General features: G+C 38.9%; 3 protein-coding genes across 41 annotated transcripts in view; all 3 read left to right on the top strand.

Annotated features, from left to right (window-relative positions):
• LOC113524163 (protocadherin alpha-C2-like) overlaps positions 1-19,299 on the top strand; it is a 230,910-nt gene that overhangs the window by 184,601 nt on the left and 27,010 nt on the right. For 2 of the 39 annotated variants that reach the window (XM_053241345.1, XM_053241323.1), the window contains exon 1: positions 1-2,921. The exons of 36 other annotated variants lie outside the window; for them this stretch is intronic. In XM_053241345.1, the coding sequence (XP_053097320.1) occupies positions 534-2,921 (2,388 nt within the window). In that variant the 5' untranslated portion in view covers positions 1-533. Of the gene's footprint in view, positions 2,922-9,702; positions 12,538-19,299 lie in introns of those variants that run through there. One more of the 39 variants, XM_053241306.1, reaches the window with a different exon arrangement.
• LOC113524154 (protocadherin gamma-A10) overlaps positions 1-19,299 on the top strand; it is a 101,031-nt gene that overhangs the window by 59,239 nt on the left and 22,493 nt on the right. The window lies entirely within an intron of this gene.
• LOC117599351 (protocadherin gamma-C5) lies at positions 13,857-17,984 on the top strand. The gene has a single exon (XM_053241354.1). The coding sequence runs from the start codon at positions 15,517-15,519 to the stop codon at positions 17,974-17,976; it is 2,460 nt and encodes an 819-aa protein (XP_053097329.1). The 5' UTR covers positions 13,857-15,516; the 3' UTR covers positions 17,977-17,984.

The following is a 19,299-nucleotide window of genomic DNA, read 5'->3' as shown; positions in this document are numbered from 1 at the left end:
TCGCCATGTAAAGTACTAGTCTGAAATCCACGAAGCAACCAATTATTTTAAATAATTACTATTGCTTACTAAGAACACACAGTGTATGTTTAATAGAGCTTTACAATAACATACTACATGCCCTGAAGGCGTCAAGGAAATGTTTTTTTTTAAAATACTATTATTATTTTCAACATCTCTTAATCCAGGGTTTGTTTCACGACTAGGGTTTCTGCTCATTTCTTTTTTCCTTTTTATTATGAATAATGGTTTTTGTACTCCTTCGAGACAACTGTAATTCTCCATCTGAACCCTAAGTGTCGCTGTTCATTGCATGTAATTTTGCTCCTTTATTTCCTGTAACCCTTCCCACAGCATAAAGAAGCACGATACATTCAATCTCGCCACTTTTAGCGTTTCACTGTTTCAGTGACGCTTCTCTGAAAGCTATTCGCAGTCAGAGTGAAGAATTTCGTGGAATAAGTGTTCTGGGATTATCTTTCTAGCATTTCCCTTTGGATAGCTCTCTACTGGCTTTGTTAGAGACGTTTAAAATGGAGATGGGAGAAAAAGGCAGGCTGTCTGGACTGCGACTGTGGACAGGATTTGTTTTGGCATTGTTTGCTAACCACGTAAGCGGGCAAATTCGTTACTCCATACCAGAAGAAATGCCCGTGGGCTCTTTTATCGGAAGTATTTCTACAGATCTTGGCCTCGAGCCGAAAAGACTAGTATCGGGGAAAGCTCGTGTTTTCACAGCAGACGGCAGTCAGTATGTTGGACTGGACAAAGAGAAAGGACAGCTGGTTGTAAAGGAAAAGATGGACAGAGAACAGCTTTGTGGAGACATGTCTGCATGCAGTGTCAGTTTTGAGGTGATCCTGGATAACCCGATGGAGCTGTATCGCGTTACGGTAGACATTTTAGATATAAATGACAACAGACCCGTGTTTCCGAAGACCGAAATAAATCTGGAAATCAGTGAGTCTGCCCTCCCTGGGGCACGTTTTTCTTTAGCCAGTGCCACTGATCCAGATGTGGGTGCAAATTCGTTACAGAAGTACACTTTGCACCCTACTGATCATTTTAATTTAAATGTTCAAAATGGCGTGGACGGGAGCAAAAATCTAGAAATGGTTCTTCAGACAGCACTGGACAGAGAAGCTAAAGCGCAGCATCATCTGACACTGACAGCTTTCGATGGCGGAAAACCTCAGAGGTCTGCCGTTGTGAAAATAAACGTTGTCGTGCTCGATGCTAATGACAATGCTCCCATGTTTAAACAACGCTTATATAAAACTTCTATTGTTGAAAACGCATCGAAAGGTACAGTCGTAACGACAGTTAGTGCGACCGATGCAGACGAGTTTAGCCACGATATTCGGTATTATTTTGATCATGCGCCTGAAAGCATCGAAGCTCTGTTTTCCATCGACGAGCAAACTGGTGAGGTTAGGGTCAAAGGAGACTTAGATTACGAAAAACATAAGCAGTTTAAGATCAAAGTCCAGGCTAAAGATCACGGAGGGCTGACGGACACCGGAGAAATAATGATTGACGTCATCGATGTAAATGATAACGCTCCGAAAATCACAGTCATGTCTTTCTCTAGTACTGTCTCCGAAGCCGCAGAGCCTGGCACTGTGATAGCCATGATAAACATACAAGACCTTGACTCGGGCGACAACAGCAGAGTGACTTGTTCTATTGAGCCTAACACTCCGTTCAAAATTGTGGCTTCATTAAGTAATTACTATAACCTGGTGACAGAATCAGCACTGGACAGGGAACACATAGCGGACTATAACATCACAATAACTGCTGTAGATTCTGGAAGCCCAGCCCTTTCAAGTAAAGAACTGCTCTCCATAAAATTGTCAGATGTGAATGATCATGCACCACAGTTTGAGCAAGAAATCTATAATGTGTATGTTGCTGAGAATAACCCAGCCTCCATGTCTGTTCTCACTGTTAAAGCAGATGATGCAGACTGGGGACTGAATTCAAGAGTGTCTTATTTTCTTGTAGACGGGGAGTTAAATGGAGTGCCGCTGACATCATATATCTCAGTAAATGCAGACAGCGGAGTGATTTATGCAGTAAAATCTTTTGACTATGAACAATTGAAATCTTTCAAAATTCAAGTCAAAGCTCAAGATGGCGGCTCACCCCCAATGTCCAGCAATGCAACATTAAACATATTTATTCAAGATCAGAATGACAACGCTCCTCAGGTTCTCTACCCAGTACAGACTGGTGGCTCTGTGCTGGCTGAGATTGTGCCTCGTTCAGCAGAAGTCGGCTATCTGGTCACTAAAGTGGTGGCTGTTGATGTGGACTCTGGACAGAATGCCTGGCTCTCCTACAAACTCCACAAAGCCACAGACAGGGCACTGTTTGAAGTGGGAGCGCAGAATGGAGAGATACGAACTGTGCGCCAGGTCACTGACAAAGATGCTGTGAAACAAAAGCTCACTGTACTTGTGGAGGATAACGGACAGCCATCTCGCTCCGCTGTAGTTAACATCAATGTAGCTGTAGCGGACACTTTCCCTGAAGTGCTCTCAGAATTCACAGACCTCGCGCGTGAAAACAAATACAATGATAGTCTGACTTTTTATTTAGTCTTAGCTCTTGCTGCGGTTTCAGTACTCTTCATTGTTTCAATAATTGCCATCATTTCAGTAAAAATCTACAGATGGAGGCAGAAACGACTCTTCTATAAATCTGCTGCAAATCTGCCTGTGATTCCTTATTACCCACCGAGCTATGCGGATGGCACTTTGCAGCATGTGTATAATTATGAGATGTGTGGAACCACTGACTCGAGGATGAGTGATGTAAAGTTTGTCAGGCCGTACAGCCAAAATACACTCGGGAGTCTCATGGGGACTGTGCAGAGAGAAAAGAGGGACCTGGATGACACTGACCTGCTCTCAGAGGTGAGGGTTCTTCCCATGAGCTTCTCTTGCAGTTTGCTTGCGCAAGGAATCTGTGGTCCACCTGATGTTGATCCTGTTCAATTCACTTGTCCTTAAAGAGAAAATAGTATGAAAACAAAGTCTTATTTGTTTTCTTATTTTTGTATACAGACTTTGTTATAGATTTTTATTTTATGACTTCTACAGTATCAAGTCAGTACACAAACATTTTAGATGCCAAACATTAGTTTTCCAGCACAAAATTAAATGTTACAGAAAAACATTTGTATGTCAGTAAAGAAAGCAGCATATTGCATAAAAGAACAGTTTGAGACAAAAAAATGAAGGCTGCAGGGTTTTGCTGCAAAAATAACAAGCAAGTGTGACAGTCAAAGTCTCCAGAAGAACTCTGGCTGCTTCTGCAAGATGCTCAGTAACTGCTCTTTATAGAAGTTTTTTTATGCAAAAAACATTTAATTTCATTATTTTTAAGGTATATATACATATATATGTATGTCTGATTGTGCATTAAGTTTTTTACATTTATATAGCTGTATTGAATTTTGTTAGGTTTTGAAAATTAGTGCACAATTTGTATGAATTTGATTAAATTAGTACATGCATGAGGTTTGTCTTCTCCTTCATACACATCACTGCATGGCTCACACTGACCCAATTTCCACTCACACCCTTTCTCTCTCTCTCTCTCTCTCTCTCTCTCTCTGTGTCTCTCACACACACACACACACACACACACACACAAAGAGCCCTAATACTCTGCTCTTGAATGTGCCTTCTCTGCTGCAGGAGTCGCCTTTCATTTGCAGACTTTTTTTTTTAAATATTAAAGTCATAGAGTCAAACATGAGCATGAAGATGTTTACTGTTTGATAAATCAATGGAAAATCAATGGACAGCCCAGACAGAATGTTCCTGTGTAATAAATAAGTCTATGTTCTTTCTTTCACTCAGTATTAAATAGTATCTCTCATGGAGTCACACCATATACAGATATTTGCCCTTCAGATAAAAAACCCATTCACAGTGCCTCTGTACTGAAGGAGACATGGGAGACATGGGAGAAATGTGCAATTGTGCCTTTGTAAATGTATGCTAACACTTTAAAAATTGTCAGCTGCCTTTTTGTTGTCTCATTAGCATGAACATTGGTGCAGTGGGTTTTGCTGTTAAGGGCTGTTGGGAACTGGGAGTGGCACAGCTGCATTAATGCCACACATCTGTCGGACCACAGCCTGTGTTTTGTGCATGTTGTTAGTTTTGTTTGGCTGATATTTTTGTAGCCAGTGTTACAGTGGACTATACTCTTTCTGTTTCATGGATTAAAATGTGGGTGTATCTGATCGAGCTGCTTGCTGCAGAGAGACTGTGAGACTGTGCCAGGTCATTCTGGTTGCCATGGAGACGCAGTCCACGGCTCTTAAAGAAGCATGATTGTGTGGTCCTGAAAATGTTGATGTTTTTATAGTGGTTATTTGGATCAGGAAAAAAAAATAAACACATCTAATATTAATGAAAATAAAAACATTTCCGTGTCATTTTGGTGAAATATATTTACATTTTCTTGAAGTAGAGATGTCACAGTATATTACGAGCAGAAATATTCCATTTTGGACAATTCAATATTTTTGAAGACTGCCTCTCATGTATAGTGTAATACATCAACACTAAATATTCACTTCTTCTATTACAGCAAATGTTAAAACCACGAATAGAAAATGAACTGGTGAATATATTACTGTGAGCTTTGAACTTGTTCAGAAAAGTTATTATTGCCTGCGATACAGTGTGAATACACTACACACACGTCACTGTGGTGTGAAACATCAAAGCTCATTTGACCTATTTCCTCAGTCAGCACACAGAGGAAAAACATGTCACTGTTTTGATTATTTGAACAGGAAATTTAGAACTTGTTTTAGAAGTTAATGGAGAAAGGATCCGGTCCATTTACTAAAAACACCATCCTGGTGCTGTCCAGGGTCCTGCACGTACAGTACTCTCTAGTTCAGAGGTATTAAGAGGTCTCTAATCTTGGGAGTTACAGCATAACAGAGCTTATACCTCATTTAACACCTGATTAGATTCAGTTAACTAGCCATGCCTTTATGGGGTGAATTGGTTGTATTAGAAGAGGGAAAACAGAAATTTCTGTGGGCAGTGGGCTTCCAGGACCTCCTGAGTTGACACTCCTGCTGTGATACTAAAAGTCCCATTCATTCTTAATAACATTATATATCATAACTTTTATAATAGTGGGTTGTGATTCCCACCACTGTAACTAATTTTTTTTTTTTTAAAAAGCCACTGACTTGCTGTCTATGCTTCACAGACCCCTGGAGTTCTCCAGACTCCACACTGAGAACCACTGATTTACTGCATTTAGTAAACATTTATTGTTTACATACAATAAACTTTAACATTTTTAACGTTAACAAAATAATAAAGTGAGGTAACATGTATTAATTGGCATTTGTTTAAATGTTAATACTCCTGCACAATACTCCTGCAGTAGTATCATATTACTAAATGCTGATAACTAAAAGAAGTGTAAATATTAGAATAAGCTATTTAGCCTCAGTTAATAAGTTAATTAAGGTGTTTATTCATGTTGGTCTTTGATGGCAGGAATATTGTTAACATGGGTGTTGATTATTTGGCATATTTTTTTTAATTATTAAAAGAAAAAAATATATTATTTTATTCATATTTTTATGTTGTATACATAAAAATATTAGCTAATTGTATTATAGTGTATTAGGTAATTGTGTGCAGTCTGTTTAGCTTTATTTCTTGAATATTTTACAATTTCTAACAACATATCAGTGTACTGCATACAGTGATAAAGTTGTTTTGTCTGAATGTCCTTTTTTTGTTTTGAATTCACACAGCTCTGCAGAGAGATATGAACTAAACACACAATACAAAAAAAATGTCCTAAATTTAAAAAAAAAAAAAAGAAAAGAAAAAAAAGAAAATCTTAGAGGCTTGTGTAAGAAAAGCCTAAGAGAGGAATAGTTTATTGACTATGTGTCATGTCTGAACTGCAATCTGTCAGGTAATTCTTTAAGGAATAGCATCATAGGAGGTTAACAGTCTGACTGACCAAAACATAAACAGCCTGGTATGAAAGGCACAGCCTTTCTCTCTCTTTCTTTCTCTCTTCATTCAGCTGCTATATGAAGAGTGTAGGAGAGAAACACAGCCATGTGGAAGACAGGGAGTGGCCTCTGCAGTGAAACCTTTTGTTATCAATTCACATGATAAATTCTGCACATATATTTGTCTGCTAATCTGATTGTTATTCCTTTATAAAAACCTTGCCATAAAAAGTAAACCTGACTGCATCTCATTGTATTAGACACGTTTGTTTAATCTGCTTGTTTTTGTATTGGTATTGCAGACATTTGTTTACAGGCCTCTAAATCACTTGCAATAGCAATGTATTCAATTCCTTCTCTGTGAAATAGTTTCTTCTTTCAAAATCTCTTCTTTTCTTCCTCCCTCTCTGTGGTGCTTCTCACCAAACACTTCTTCCACCTACAGATTATCAGACATGCAATGTTTCTTTCTCTCTCCTTCTATTTTTTTCCATATGCACATCCCACATCTCAACATGAGATGGATGTGTTTCCATGGCAACAGACTGAGTCTCATGGCAGACTGGTCCATTTTCTCAATAAGGAGGGGGGAATCAGTTCCACTGGGAGGTCGATGTGCTGTTGATTGTGTTAGACGACCCCCCCACCCCCACCCCCGCTCTCTCCCCCCTCTCTTCCCCTTTGTGCATGTACGCGCATGCGTACTAGGTCTTCAGCTCTCATGCTCCCTCTTGTGTTTGCCATCATAAATCGTTCTCTTGAGCGCTTGTTTTATTTGAGATATTTTATTTTGCTGATTTTATTTAGTGATCTTGATCACGTTTAACCTGTAAGATGTAACACTGTTGCTGTAACTCTGTCTGATCTTTTTTTTTTCTTTTCTCTTCTTCTTTCCATGCCTTTCGTCCACAATTTCCTGTGTTTCTCCAAATAAGGTAAGAGCTCTTATTTTTATAATGTAACACTGCACACACCAGAAAACAGAATAGAATGCCTCTACATAACCTGAATCTACATGGAAGCATGGAACTCTATAGCATTTACAAAAAAGGAGTCATACTTGTAGAAAATAACCAAAGTGGTGGTATACATTTCTATTACAATATTAAAGCCGCCTAAAAGATTATCGATTTACATACTTTCATTCTGCAAACAGTATTCTCTCCATCAAAACTAAGTATAATACAAATTAATGATTGCATTAAAATATAAAGATATTAGACTGTAGCAGTGGCACTGTATAATAACATTATAGTTTTCACTTAATACTCTAATGAATAAAAAATTCCTTAATTTATTCATGATTAGTAAAAGATGTCTTGCAAATATCCATATACAGTTGAGGTGAAAAGTTTACATCCCCCTTTCAGAATCTGCAAAATGTTTATTATTTTACCAAAATAAGAGGATCATACAAAATGCATGTTATTGTTTATTTAGTGCTGACCTGAATAAGATATTTCACATAAAAGATGTTTACATAAAGTCCACAAGAGAAAATCATAGTTGAATTTATAAAAATGACCCCGTTCAAAAGTTTACATCCCCTTGATTCTTAATACTGTGTTGTTACCTGAATGATCCACAGCTGTGTTTTTTTGTTTACTGATAGTTGTTCATGAGTCGCTTGTTTGTCCTGAACAGTTAAACTGCCTGCTGTTCTTCAGAAAAATCCTTCAGGTCCCACAAATGCTTTGGTTTTCCAGCATTTTTTGTGTATTTGAACCCTTTCCAACAATGACTGTATGATTTTGAGATCCATCTTTTCACACTGAGGACGACTGAGGGACTCATATGCAACTATTACAGAAGGTTCAAACACACACTGATGCTCCAGAAGGAAAAAACATGCATTAAGAGCCGGGGGGTGAAAACTTTTGAACAGAATGGAGATGTGTACATTTTTTTTATTTTGCCTAAATATCGTATTTTTTCATTTAGTACTGCCCTTCAGAGGCTACAGAGGATAGTTACATGTTTCCCAGAAGACAAAATAAGTTAAATTTACCCTGATCTTCAAATTCAAAAAGTTTTCACCCCCTGGCTCTTAATGCATGGTTTTTCCTTCTGGAGTATCTGTGAGCGTTTGAACCTTCTGTAATAGTATAATAAACATTTTGCAGATTCTGAAAGGAGTATGTAAACTTTTGACCTCTATATACATATATATATAAACAGACATCTAATCAAGGTAAGTCATAAACACATGGAGAACTGGCAAGACAAATTGAGTTAACTTCTCACTACAAATTTGTGGAGACTAATTACAGCTCATATCTGATCACATGCAATACTGTAATTTATTAAGTTCTTTTTAATTTAATCTCTTTAATTAGTCATTTATGTATAAGCTTAACTGATTTACTCACTAAATGAACATGGTTTTTTAAAAACCACTTATTTAGACTTGGATCTGTTATCAGCCAGTTAATATGTCCTTAAATAAAATGATTTCTGTGTAGCACTAATAATAATTATATTGCGTATATAAAGTTTTATGTCTTATGGTGGTGCATTTAGAACTAAAGAAGCTCTGTTGCTGTCAAGGATTTTACGATCACATTTTGTGTTCTATTTTATTAGCTGTAAACACTAAAATTTAAAGCATGCTGAAATATGGATTATTGGATTATCATCTAGAGGGAATATTGCAAGATATCAAGAAAGAAAGAAAGAAAGAAAGAAAGAAAAACAAACAAAAACACATCACATCAAATAAAACATTTGCAAGTAACTAATGTATTGGTAAATAATATTTAGCAATTTCACGGTAAGTGTTGAGATGATTTCCTTCTTCTAGTTACCTTGTCTGAACTGTTACTGAATTAATTATGCATGCCTCTTTAGAAGACAAAAATGTTTTCCTGTATCTTTAGCGCTAAGTAGTTGAAATTCTTACACACGGACGAAGTTGACTGAAACAGTAAACACACACACGAGACTCATTCAGAAACTTTCCCCTGGTCTATAAAAAAGCCTGCAGCTGTCCGAGTGGCCGCCTGTGTGGCGCTGTCCAGCTTCGTGGTGCTGAAATGCAGCAGTGCGGCTCATTCCCCCCTATCTTTTGTGTCTCATGGTTGCTTCCTTTGTTGCTAGGAAGATCAGCTCGGCTAGAGAGACGAATTACAAACAGGATTAAGTCTAGCCTATGTAGTTTATTATTGTGCCCGTCATCTGATACAAAAATACGTTTTCCTTATTTTATTGTTTGTTTGGTTGGTTGGTTGATTGGTTGGTTGGTTCAAATCGTTTTTTGCTGTGTATATTCTGGTCAGATGCCCCAGCTCTCTTCAATCTACAGACACGCACACGCACTAGCATGCACTTGCTGCGTTTCCTTTTTGTCACCACATGACGGCAGATATAGCCCAGGTAGTCCAGAGTCAGTCAGAAAGGCGAATTGGTTTCGATCACATCATTAACACGAATTTTATTTAGGAAATGAATAAGTAAATAAACAATATACATTTAAATAAATTAAAAAAAATACATGTATACATTCCAATATATAATATAATAAAATATAATATAACAATATATATTTTAGTAATATTTTTAACATTTATAAGAAATTATTATTATTATTATTATTATTATTATTATTATTAAAAAATAAAAATGTTAAAAAATGAACAAATAAACATATAAATAAATAAATGTTATTTGCACAACTTCTACACCTCTTCCAAGTGTAGTCATTGTGCAAATAGCATTTATTTATTTATTTATTTATTTATTTATCAAAAGGTCCCTCTGAGTCCCAGATCTCATGTTTTTTCGCTGTCTGTACAGAGAGAGGTGTGCTCTTTTAACACACAGATAGGATCTGACTGGTTGTCGCTGATGTTGGTTGCACCAATGAAGTGCAGAGCTGCACAAAGAGATCTACTCCCTCCCTACTATGTGTTCTGTCATACTGTGCTCAGTGCTAAGGGAAAGCCTGAGCTACTGCTTTTCCAACAAAAGGAGCTATTCCTTTACACTGGAACATGTACTTAAGATACGACTTGGGTTTTTGTCTTTACCTTAAGCGCTATGTAACGTTAGGACATACTGGATAATCGTTTTGCGTTGTTCGAGGGACGATGGGAATTATGTCGTTTTTCAGGAGGAAGATATACTGCTGTTATTTCATCCTTATGTGGAATACAATAGAGGCGCATGTCCGCTATGTCATCCCAGAGGAGCTGAGGGGAGGATCGGTGGTCGGAAATATCGCTAAAGACCTTGGTTTGGATTTATCCGAGGTTGCAGATCGTAAATTGCGAATAGCCTCCGAGTCGGGTAAGCAGTACTTCAGCGTGGCCGCGGACAGCGGCGAGCTTATTGTGAATGAAAGAATTGATAGAGAGAGCCTTTGTGGGCACACAGCGTTGTGTTTACTGCCACTCGAAGCAGTCGTAGAAAATCCTCTGCAGTTACATCGCGTTGAGATTGAAATACAAGACATTAATGACAATACTCCGAGTTTTAATTCGAATCAGCGCATTTTAAATATTCCTGAGTCTATAAACCCTGGCGCAAAATTTCTCCTCGAGAGCGCGGACGATCCTGACGTCGGATCAAATTCTTTGCAGTCTTATACTCTGGGAAGCAATAAATATTTTGTGTTAAATGTAAAAACTCAAGATGGCATCAAAATTCCGGAGTTAGTACTGGACAAACCGCTCGATCGAGAAAAGCAGGCTACTCACAGGCTTGTACTGACGGCGGTAGACGGCGGAAAACCGGTGAGATCTGGCACTTGTGAAGTCAGTGTCATAGTTCTTGATATAAACGACAACGCGCCGCAGTTTGAGAAGTCTTTTTATGAAGCAAACGTCGCTGAAAATGAGCTCATTGGAAACGACATTATCAAGGTTAGCGCTGTAGATGTAGATGAGGGAGCAAATGGTGAAATCGAGTACGTTTTTGCGGACAAAACATCTGATGCAGTAAAAGCAGTTTTTGATATTAACCCGACTACGGGTGTGATTAGTGTAAAAGGGAAGCTCGATTTTGAACAAGCAAATTTATACAAATTCGACCTAATGGCCAAAGACAAAGGAAACCCGCAAATGGAAGGGCACTGCAGTGTAAAAATAATGATCAGTGACATTAATGACAACGCTCCAGAAATAGTCATTACATCTCTCTCCACTCCAGTGCCCGAAAATTCCCCGAATAACACCGTGATTGCGCTAATTAGCACTAAAGATGCAGATTCTGGTGAAAATGGAAAAGTGAATCTCACCGTGGCATCCGGTTCACCATTTAGACTGAACCCTTCTCTATCTAATCGTTACACACTGGTTACAAACGGTCCACTAGATCGAGAGAAATATCCTGAGTACGAGATTAAATTAAATGCAGTTGATTCTGGTGTGCCAGCTCTGCATGCAGAAAAAATTGTAAAAATAAGTATCTCTGATGTGAATGATAATCCTCCCGTTTTCTCTCAAAAGTCATATACAGTTTACACGAGAGAAAATACTGCTCATGGGTCAATACTGTGTTCTGTATCAGCACATGACCCGGATCTTGCCCAAAATGCCAAAATTTCCTACTCCATTTTGGACTCTAAAGTTCAAGATGTTTCCATCTCATCATACATCTACATAAACTCGGATAATGGCAGCATTCACACTATGCACTCTTTTGACTATGAGAAAATGAAAGTGTTTCAGCTCCAAGTCCAAGCGAAAGATCACGGCTCTCCGTCTCTGAGCAGCAACGCCACGGTTCATGTTTTTATCGTGGACCAGAACGACAACGCCCCCGCTGTCATTTACCCCTCCGCACTCATGGGCTCTGTGTCTCATCAGAGGATGCCCCGCTCCGCTAAAGCAGGACACCTCGTTACTAAAGTCACAGCAGTGGACGCTGACTCGGGCCATAACGCCTGGATTTCCTATCGGCTAGCGGAGGCCACGGACGCGTCTCTCTTCACTGTCACTTTACACACAGGAGAGGTGAGGACTAAGCGCTCTGTTGCAGAGCAGGATGACTCCTCTCAGAGACTGCTCATAGAGATAAAGGACAACGGAGAACCGGTGCAGTCCACCACAGTCACTGTGGATATACTGATAGAGGACGGCTTTCATGAACCAGTCTCAGACTTTAGACACAAAAACACAGAACCTGATAAGAAAAGTAGCAAAATCACATTATATCTCATCATTTCTCTCGCCTCCGTCTCACTGCTGTGTTTGGTGACATTTTTGGTCTTATTGGTAAAATGTGCTCGAAGCAGTAGAGGCAGCTCGAGTTGCTGTATCAGACGGAGCGATTGTGAATATAAAAACCCCAACAGAAACCTGCAGATCCAGCTCAACACTGACGGACCCATTAAATATGTGGAGGTGCTGGGAGGAGACATGATGTCTCAGAGTCAGTCCTTCGGCTCCTATCTCTCTCCAATGTCCGAATTCAGTGATTTCACCCTCGTTAAGCCCAGCAGCACCACAGACTTTACAAACACTCTGAGCGTGCTCGATGCGTCACTACCGGACAGCACGTGGACGTTTGAGAGTCAGCAGGTGAGAGTGTGATCTGTTGAATCTATTAAATTCCACACTTTCCAACACTTTCTTGTTTTTTTCCTTCATTATTTTGCATTTGGGCTATTCATTAAAATGCACGATATAATGTAGGCTATAAAAATTATCTTCTTTTCATGGCGCTTGTGCCACGTAGATATTGTAAAGATTATATATGATCATTATTGTCTTTATTCCAAAATATGGCTGACTGTACAACAGCAAATCACTGTGGGTTGTGATATTTTGGATTGTGCTCTGCACTCTTAAAAAAGATGGTTCTATGGTTTTATGTATATTTCGCTGTCCAGTGGCTTGTTGGTGCCACTTATTCGCTTCCTACTTGCTAGAGATCCACATTTAACCCTCTCTTTAAGACTGTAAAGGAAGGTTTATTGGCCCGACTTTATTCACAGTTCAGTAACAAAACTCTGTCCGAATGATCTGCAACGTTTTTTCTTAAAATAATCGCTAAACAAATGGAGGTAAAGTTTTTTTTTTTTTTTTTAATTTTGTGTTAATTTGTGTATGGTGGTGCGTGTCTTAGCTTGACACAGTGTAATTTCTTTCCTACCTTAAAGAGGTTCAGAGATGGCCTGAGATGTTCACGCTTTTGGATGAGCCAACTGACAATTAATAACATTGTCAGTTTGTGTTATTTATTACTTACTGTAACACATAATCAAGACCCACTCCTATCAACTAACAAACTGCATTTTTTTTTTGTCTGTTAGAATTTAGGCAATTTTTTTTCGAACTAAATCACGTGCCCGTTAATCAGCTGCTATATAGCTTTAAAAATGTAACGCAACAAAACAAGGCTGTACTAAAAGCAAGGGGCTGAATCTCACATTTTTAACTTAATAAAACGTAGTTATTAAAACTAACACTGATCCATATTCATTCTTTTCTTATTAATATATTAACACTCTGAGCGTGCTCGATGCGTCACTACCGGACAGCACGTGGACGTTTGAGAGTCAGCAGGTGAGGATTTATTGAAATGTATATCTCAGAGAACGCATACATTTGAATATTTATCTATTTATTTTAATCACTCTTGTTAGAGAGGATTGTTTATTTGTTGCACTAGTGCTATATATTTACAACATAAATCAGCAAATTACATATTAAATTCCTGCCGATTTATTCCAATTAATTTATAAAAACAAATCCAATAATGTCAACAGAAAATCAGAGAAATAACCAACAACAACAAAAAAAGTTTTTTGGTTTTTTTTTTTTTTTTCATTTTTTTTTTTTTTTTACAGCGAAGTCTCTTAAAATATTGTATTTGCGTTAGGTTATTTCTTCACAGGCTACATGTTACAAGCTTCACGACCTACTAGTCACTAGTTTGGCACAAACATGGATCCACGGAAATGCTAAGAAGCTAGCTAGACTGCTACATTCTTAATCTACATTCTCAGAAGTAGAATATTCATAGCGTACTACAAAAACATTACATTTATGCTTTAACATCCTGTCCATGATGTGTGCAGTCACTATTTCACCAGCTCACCTGTAGAAGTATGAAACTGCTTTTAGCCAGGACAGCACTGCTTCTCAACATGGAGTCACGTGACAACACAACTGAGCAAACGTCGCCATTTCCTCGAGTTTAACTGCAAGATGATTAGCGCCATCTGCTGGCCAAAATAATTGCATGTTTTTAATTGCATCTTTTGCATTAAGAAATAGCCGTGACCTAAATAACGGGAACAAAAAGTAAATAGAAATACAGCAATTAATTTTTCTGCCACATTTTCTGCAACACCTTTGTCTGTAAATCTATAGTTATTTGTAGAGTACAGAGACTTATAAAGTGCTGATTGGTCTCACAAGGTATCTGGCCAGTTCTGAGCATATGCTACGTAACCCATATCACTTTGTATTAAAAAATTATTAACTGAATTTCCGTAGCATGCAAGGTACATTTAGGTTCATCCACATGAGGTTTTGCATTTGCCCTCAGAATTAAATATGCCAAACTGAATTTTTCATTGTTGCTTGGGTGGTACCATTAAGACTACACATTTTGTAACTTTAGTAAGTACCTTTTAAAAATAATAAAGAAAAAATAATAATTTAAGCTACATAATTGGACATTTAAAGCTGTACTCTAATAACTCATTAAAGATACACTACATGCACCGTCACAGGGAAAAGATGCATACTCAGTATCAAAACAAGTTCCACTGACTGTACCATCCCAGCCACAAAGAAATGTACAGCTTGGTACTTTTGTTTTTGACAATGTATAAGGGGAAATGAAGTTTGGTGTTGGAACTGTTGCCTTATTTATAATCTCTAATAATTTACACATAAAATAGCGTTATGGAATGGAAGGATCATACCTTTGCAGGTGTGTGTGTGTGTGTGTGTGTGTGTGTGAGAGAGAGAGAGAGAGAGAGAGAGAGACTTATCGCTGTTCTTAACAGTGGTGCTGAAACATCAGAGCTCAGAGTCCATTCATTTCCTTTTTACTCTCCTTTTAATGGATTAAACACTTACATATATATTTTATTTAACTTTTTACAAGTGTAATTTTTGAACACTTGAGCGTTGCGTCTTGGGTAATATGTTTAGTTTCCATGCATACTGCCATTTGCCTCTGTGTAGTTATTGGAATTCTACGAAATCGAGTTTATTTTCCAAAAGATTTACTAACTATGCAGCTACGATAGCCATGGTAAAATTTTAGATTTTTTTCCTCTCACACTGTCTCTTTAAACAGCAGAGTGTTCTTGGGTTTGTTCTATTGGTGTGCTGAAAGCCAATAGGAAGGCTTTACAGTACAAAGAGATCTACTCCCTCCCCCTTTCTATTGTGTCATTACTCTCAAAAGAAGAGCTTCAGCCGAGAGCTGGGAACGCGCACAGATTTCTTCTGCTACTCGATCAGTAGAAGAATCATTTTTACTACATATGCAATGAGTCACAAGCGTATTTATCGCGCGTTAACGTGTAAGTATTGGAAATGGAGACACTGAGGATAAATATGAGGAGAAAATGGTGGATTGCCGGGCTGCTCTATGCGTTTGCTGTGTGGAATATTACCGAGGCACAGATTCGCTACACAATACCAGAGGAGCAAAACGAGGGCACTGTGGTTGGAAATATTGCCAAAGATCTGGATTTAAAATTATCTGAGGTGTTTGAACGGAAATTGCGGATTGCTGTCGAGTCTGGTAAGCAGTATTTTGGTGTGGATCTAACAAAGGGTGAACTGGTCGTGCAGGAGAGAATTGACAGGGAGAATTTATGCGGCCAAAGCGCCACTTGTATTCTTACTCTAGAAGCTATTGCAGAGAATCCTTTGCAACTGTTTCGTTTTGAAATAGAAATTCAGGACATTAATGACAATTCTCCGGTTTTTCAAAATAAGGAAAGCACGTTAAATATCGCTGAGTCAACTGTGCCTGGTGCACGATTTCGTTTAGAATCAGCCCAGGATCCTGATGTGGGATCAAATTCACTGCGCACTTACACACTGAGCAAAAATGAGCATTTTGCACTAGATGTGAAAATAGCTAAAGATGGATCTCGTGTGCCAGAGCTTGTATTAGAAAAATCTTTGGACAGAGAAAAACAGTCAATAGTCAGTCTCACGCTGACTGCTTTAGATGGCGGAAAGCCTGCAAGATCTGGCACAACAAAAATCTCCGTTCGTGTACTTGACACAAATGATAATGCTCCAGTTTTTGAAAAACCTCAATATGACGAGCAAATCACAGAAAACACGGCCCCAGGAGTGGTTGTGCTTACTGTAAGAGCTATAGATCTAGATGAAGGCGCAAACAAAGAAATGAGCTATTCGTTTGGTCCTCACACCCCAGACACGCTAAGCAGTTTGTTTTCTGTGGATCCAGCTACTGGTGAGCTTAAGGTAAAAAATAAAATAGATTACGAGACCGACAGGTCCTTTGATTTTGATATTGTAGCCAGAGACAAAGGCAATCCCCCAATGGAGGGTGTGTGTAGTGTCCATTTGGATATATTAGATATGAACGATAACGCACCAGAGATCATATTGAAATCCTCACCCAGTCCTGTCCGGGAAGACGCTCCTGGTGGCACTGTAGTAGCTTTGATAAGCGCCAAAGACTTAGACAAAGGTGATAATGGTCAGGTTACCTTGACTTTATTACCTGGAACGCCATTTTCTTTAAAAACATCTTTATCAAATCATTACACCTTAATCACAGATCAGAAATTGGACAGAGAAGCGCACGCTGCGTATACTGTTGTGATTGTTGCTGCTGATTCAGGATCACCACAGCTCACGTCTAAGCAAGAAATACTCGTAAATGTTTTAGATGTAAACGATAACGCACCTGTTTTTACGCAGCCATCTTATGTTGTCCACGTTAAAGAAAACAGCGCTGCTGGATCAATACTGTGTTCGGTGTCGGCTTCTGATCCAGATCAGGGAGAAAATGCTAAAATTTCTTATTCTATTTTAGACTCCAGAGTACTCGACGCGCCACTGTCATCTTATATCTATATTAATTCAGACAATGGGAGCATTTTTAGCATGCACTCATTTGATCACGAAAAGATGAAAGTGTTTCAGCTCCAAGTCCAAGCGAAAGATCACGGCTCTCCGTCTCTGAGCAGCAACGCCACGGTTCATGTTTTTATCGTGGACCAGAACGACAACGCCCCCGCTGTCATTTACCCCTCCGCACTCATGGGCTCTGTGTCTCATCAGAGGATGCCCCGCTCCGCTAAAGCAGGACACCTCGTTACTAAAGTCACAGCAGTGGACGCTGACTCGGGCCATAACGCCTGGATTTCCTATCGGCTAGCGGAGGCCACGGACGCGTCTCTCTTCACTGTCACTTTACACACAGGAGAGGTGAGGACTAAGCGCTCTGTTGTAGAGCAGGATGACTCCTCTCAGAGACTGCTCATAGAGATAAAGGACAACGGAGAACCGGTGCAGTCCACCACAGTCACTGTGGATATACTGATAGAGGACGGCTTTCATGAACCAGTCTCAGACTTTAGACACAAAAACACAGAACCTGATAAGAAAAGTAGCAAAATCACATTATATCTCATCATTTCTCTCGCCTCCGTCTCACTGCTGTGTTTGGTGACATTTTTGGTCTTATTGGTAAAATGTGCTCGAAGCAGTAGAGGCAGCTCGAGTTGCTGTATCAGACGGAGCGATTGTGAATATAAAAACCCCAACAGAAACCTGCAGATCCAGCTCAACACTGACGGACCCATTAAATATGTGGAGGTGCTGGGAGGAGACATGATGTCTCAGAGTCAGTCCTTCGGCTCCTATCTCTCTCCAATGTCCGAATTCAGTGATTTCACCCTCGTTAAGCCCAGCAGCACCACAGACTTTACAAACACTCTGAGCGTGCTCGATGCGTCACTTCCGGACAGCACGTGGACGTTTGAGAGTCAGCAGGTGAGAGTGTGATCTGTTGAATCTATTAAATTCCACACTTTCCAACACTTTCTTGTTTTTTTCCTTCATTATTTTGCATTTGGGCTATTCATTAAAATGCACGATATAATGTAGGCTATAAAAATTATCTTCTTTTCATGGCGCTTGTGCCACATAGATATTGTAAAGATTATATATGATCATCATTGTCTTTATTCCAAAATATGACTGACTGTACAACAGCAAATCACTGTGGGTTTTGATATTTTGGATTGTGCTCTGCACTCTTAAAAAAGATGGTTCTATGGTTTTATGTATATTTCGCTGTCCAGTGGCTTGTTCGTGCCACTTATTCGCTTCCTACTTGCTAGAGATCCACATTTAACCCTCTCTTTAAGACTGTAAAGGAAGGTTTATTGGCCCGACTTTATTCACAGTTCAGTAACAAAACTCTGTCCGAATGATCTGCAACGTTTTTTCTTAAAATAATCGCTAAACAAATGGAGGTAAAGTTTTTTTTTTTTTTAATTTTGTGTTAATTTGTGTATGGTGGTGCGTGTCTTAGCTTGACACAGTGTAATTTCTTTCCTACCTTAAAGAGGTTCAGAGATGGCCTGAGATGTTCACGCTTTTGGATGAGCCAACTGACAATTAATAACATTGTCAGTTTGTGTTATTTATTACTTACTGTAACACATAATCAAGACCCACTCCTATCAACTAACAAACTGCATTTTTTTTTTGTCTGTTAGAATTTAGGCAATTTTTTTTCGAACTAAATCACGTGCCCGTTAATCAGCTGCTATATAGGTTTAAAAATGTAACGCAACAAAACAAGGCTGTACTAAAAGCAAGGGGCTGAATCTCACATTTTTAACTTAAAAAAAACGTAGTTATTAAAACTAACACTGATCCATATTCATTCTTTTCTTATTAATATATTATCCGCTGAGTGCTTTATACAGTGGTGGCTCACAAATATTCATCTTTATAAAGTCCTGATTCACAGCTCCACATTTTTTGAAATTCCATTTAAATATTAATTTCCACTTCCGAGCCACCAATGATTTGAAAATGTTATCTGACAGATATAAGTCGATTTGCTCCCGTTTCTAGATGTTGCGCAATCACGGGACAGAGCGCGCGCCCCCTTCGCTTCCATGGAGTTATTATTACACCTAGTGGCCAAAAATGGGAACTGCAGCAAGTGCTAATAGACATCAGTATGGGAAGAGTTTACCTGCCCCATGCTCGCCCTAGGAACAGTTTCAGCGGAAAAGGAGCGAACAGGACAGTTGCCAGATTGTGTTAGTTTGCTTTTCCATTTTCCGTTCCCCACCTTTTTGGACTAGTTTC

Source organism: Pangasianodon hypophthalmus, chromosome 17 (assembly GCF_027358585.1).
Source record: "Pangasianodon hypophthalmus isolate fPanHyp1 chromosome 17, fPanHyp1.pri, whole genome shotgun sequence".
NCBI classification, from domain to species: domain Eukaryota; kingdom Metazoa; phylum Chordata; class Actinopteri; order Siluriformes; family Pangasiidae; genus Pangasianodon; species Pangasianodon hypophthalmus.
This window is presented reverse-complemented; position numbering and strand designations above follow the sequence as displayed.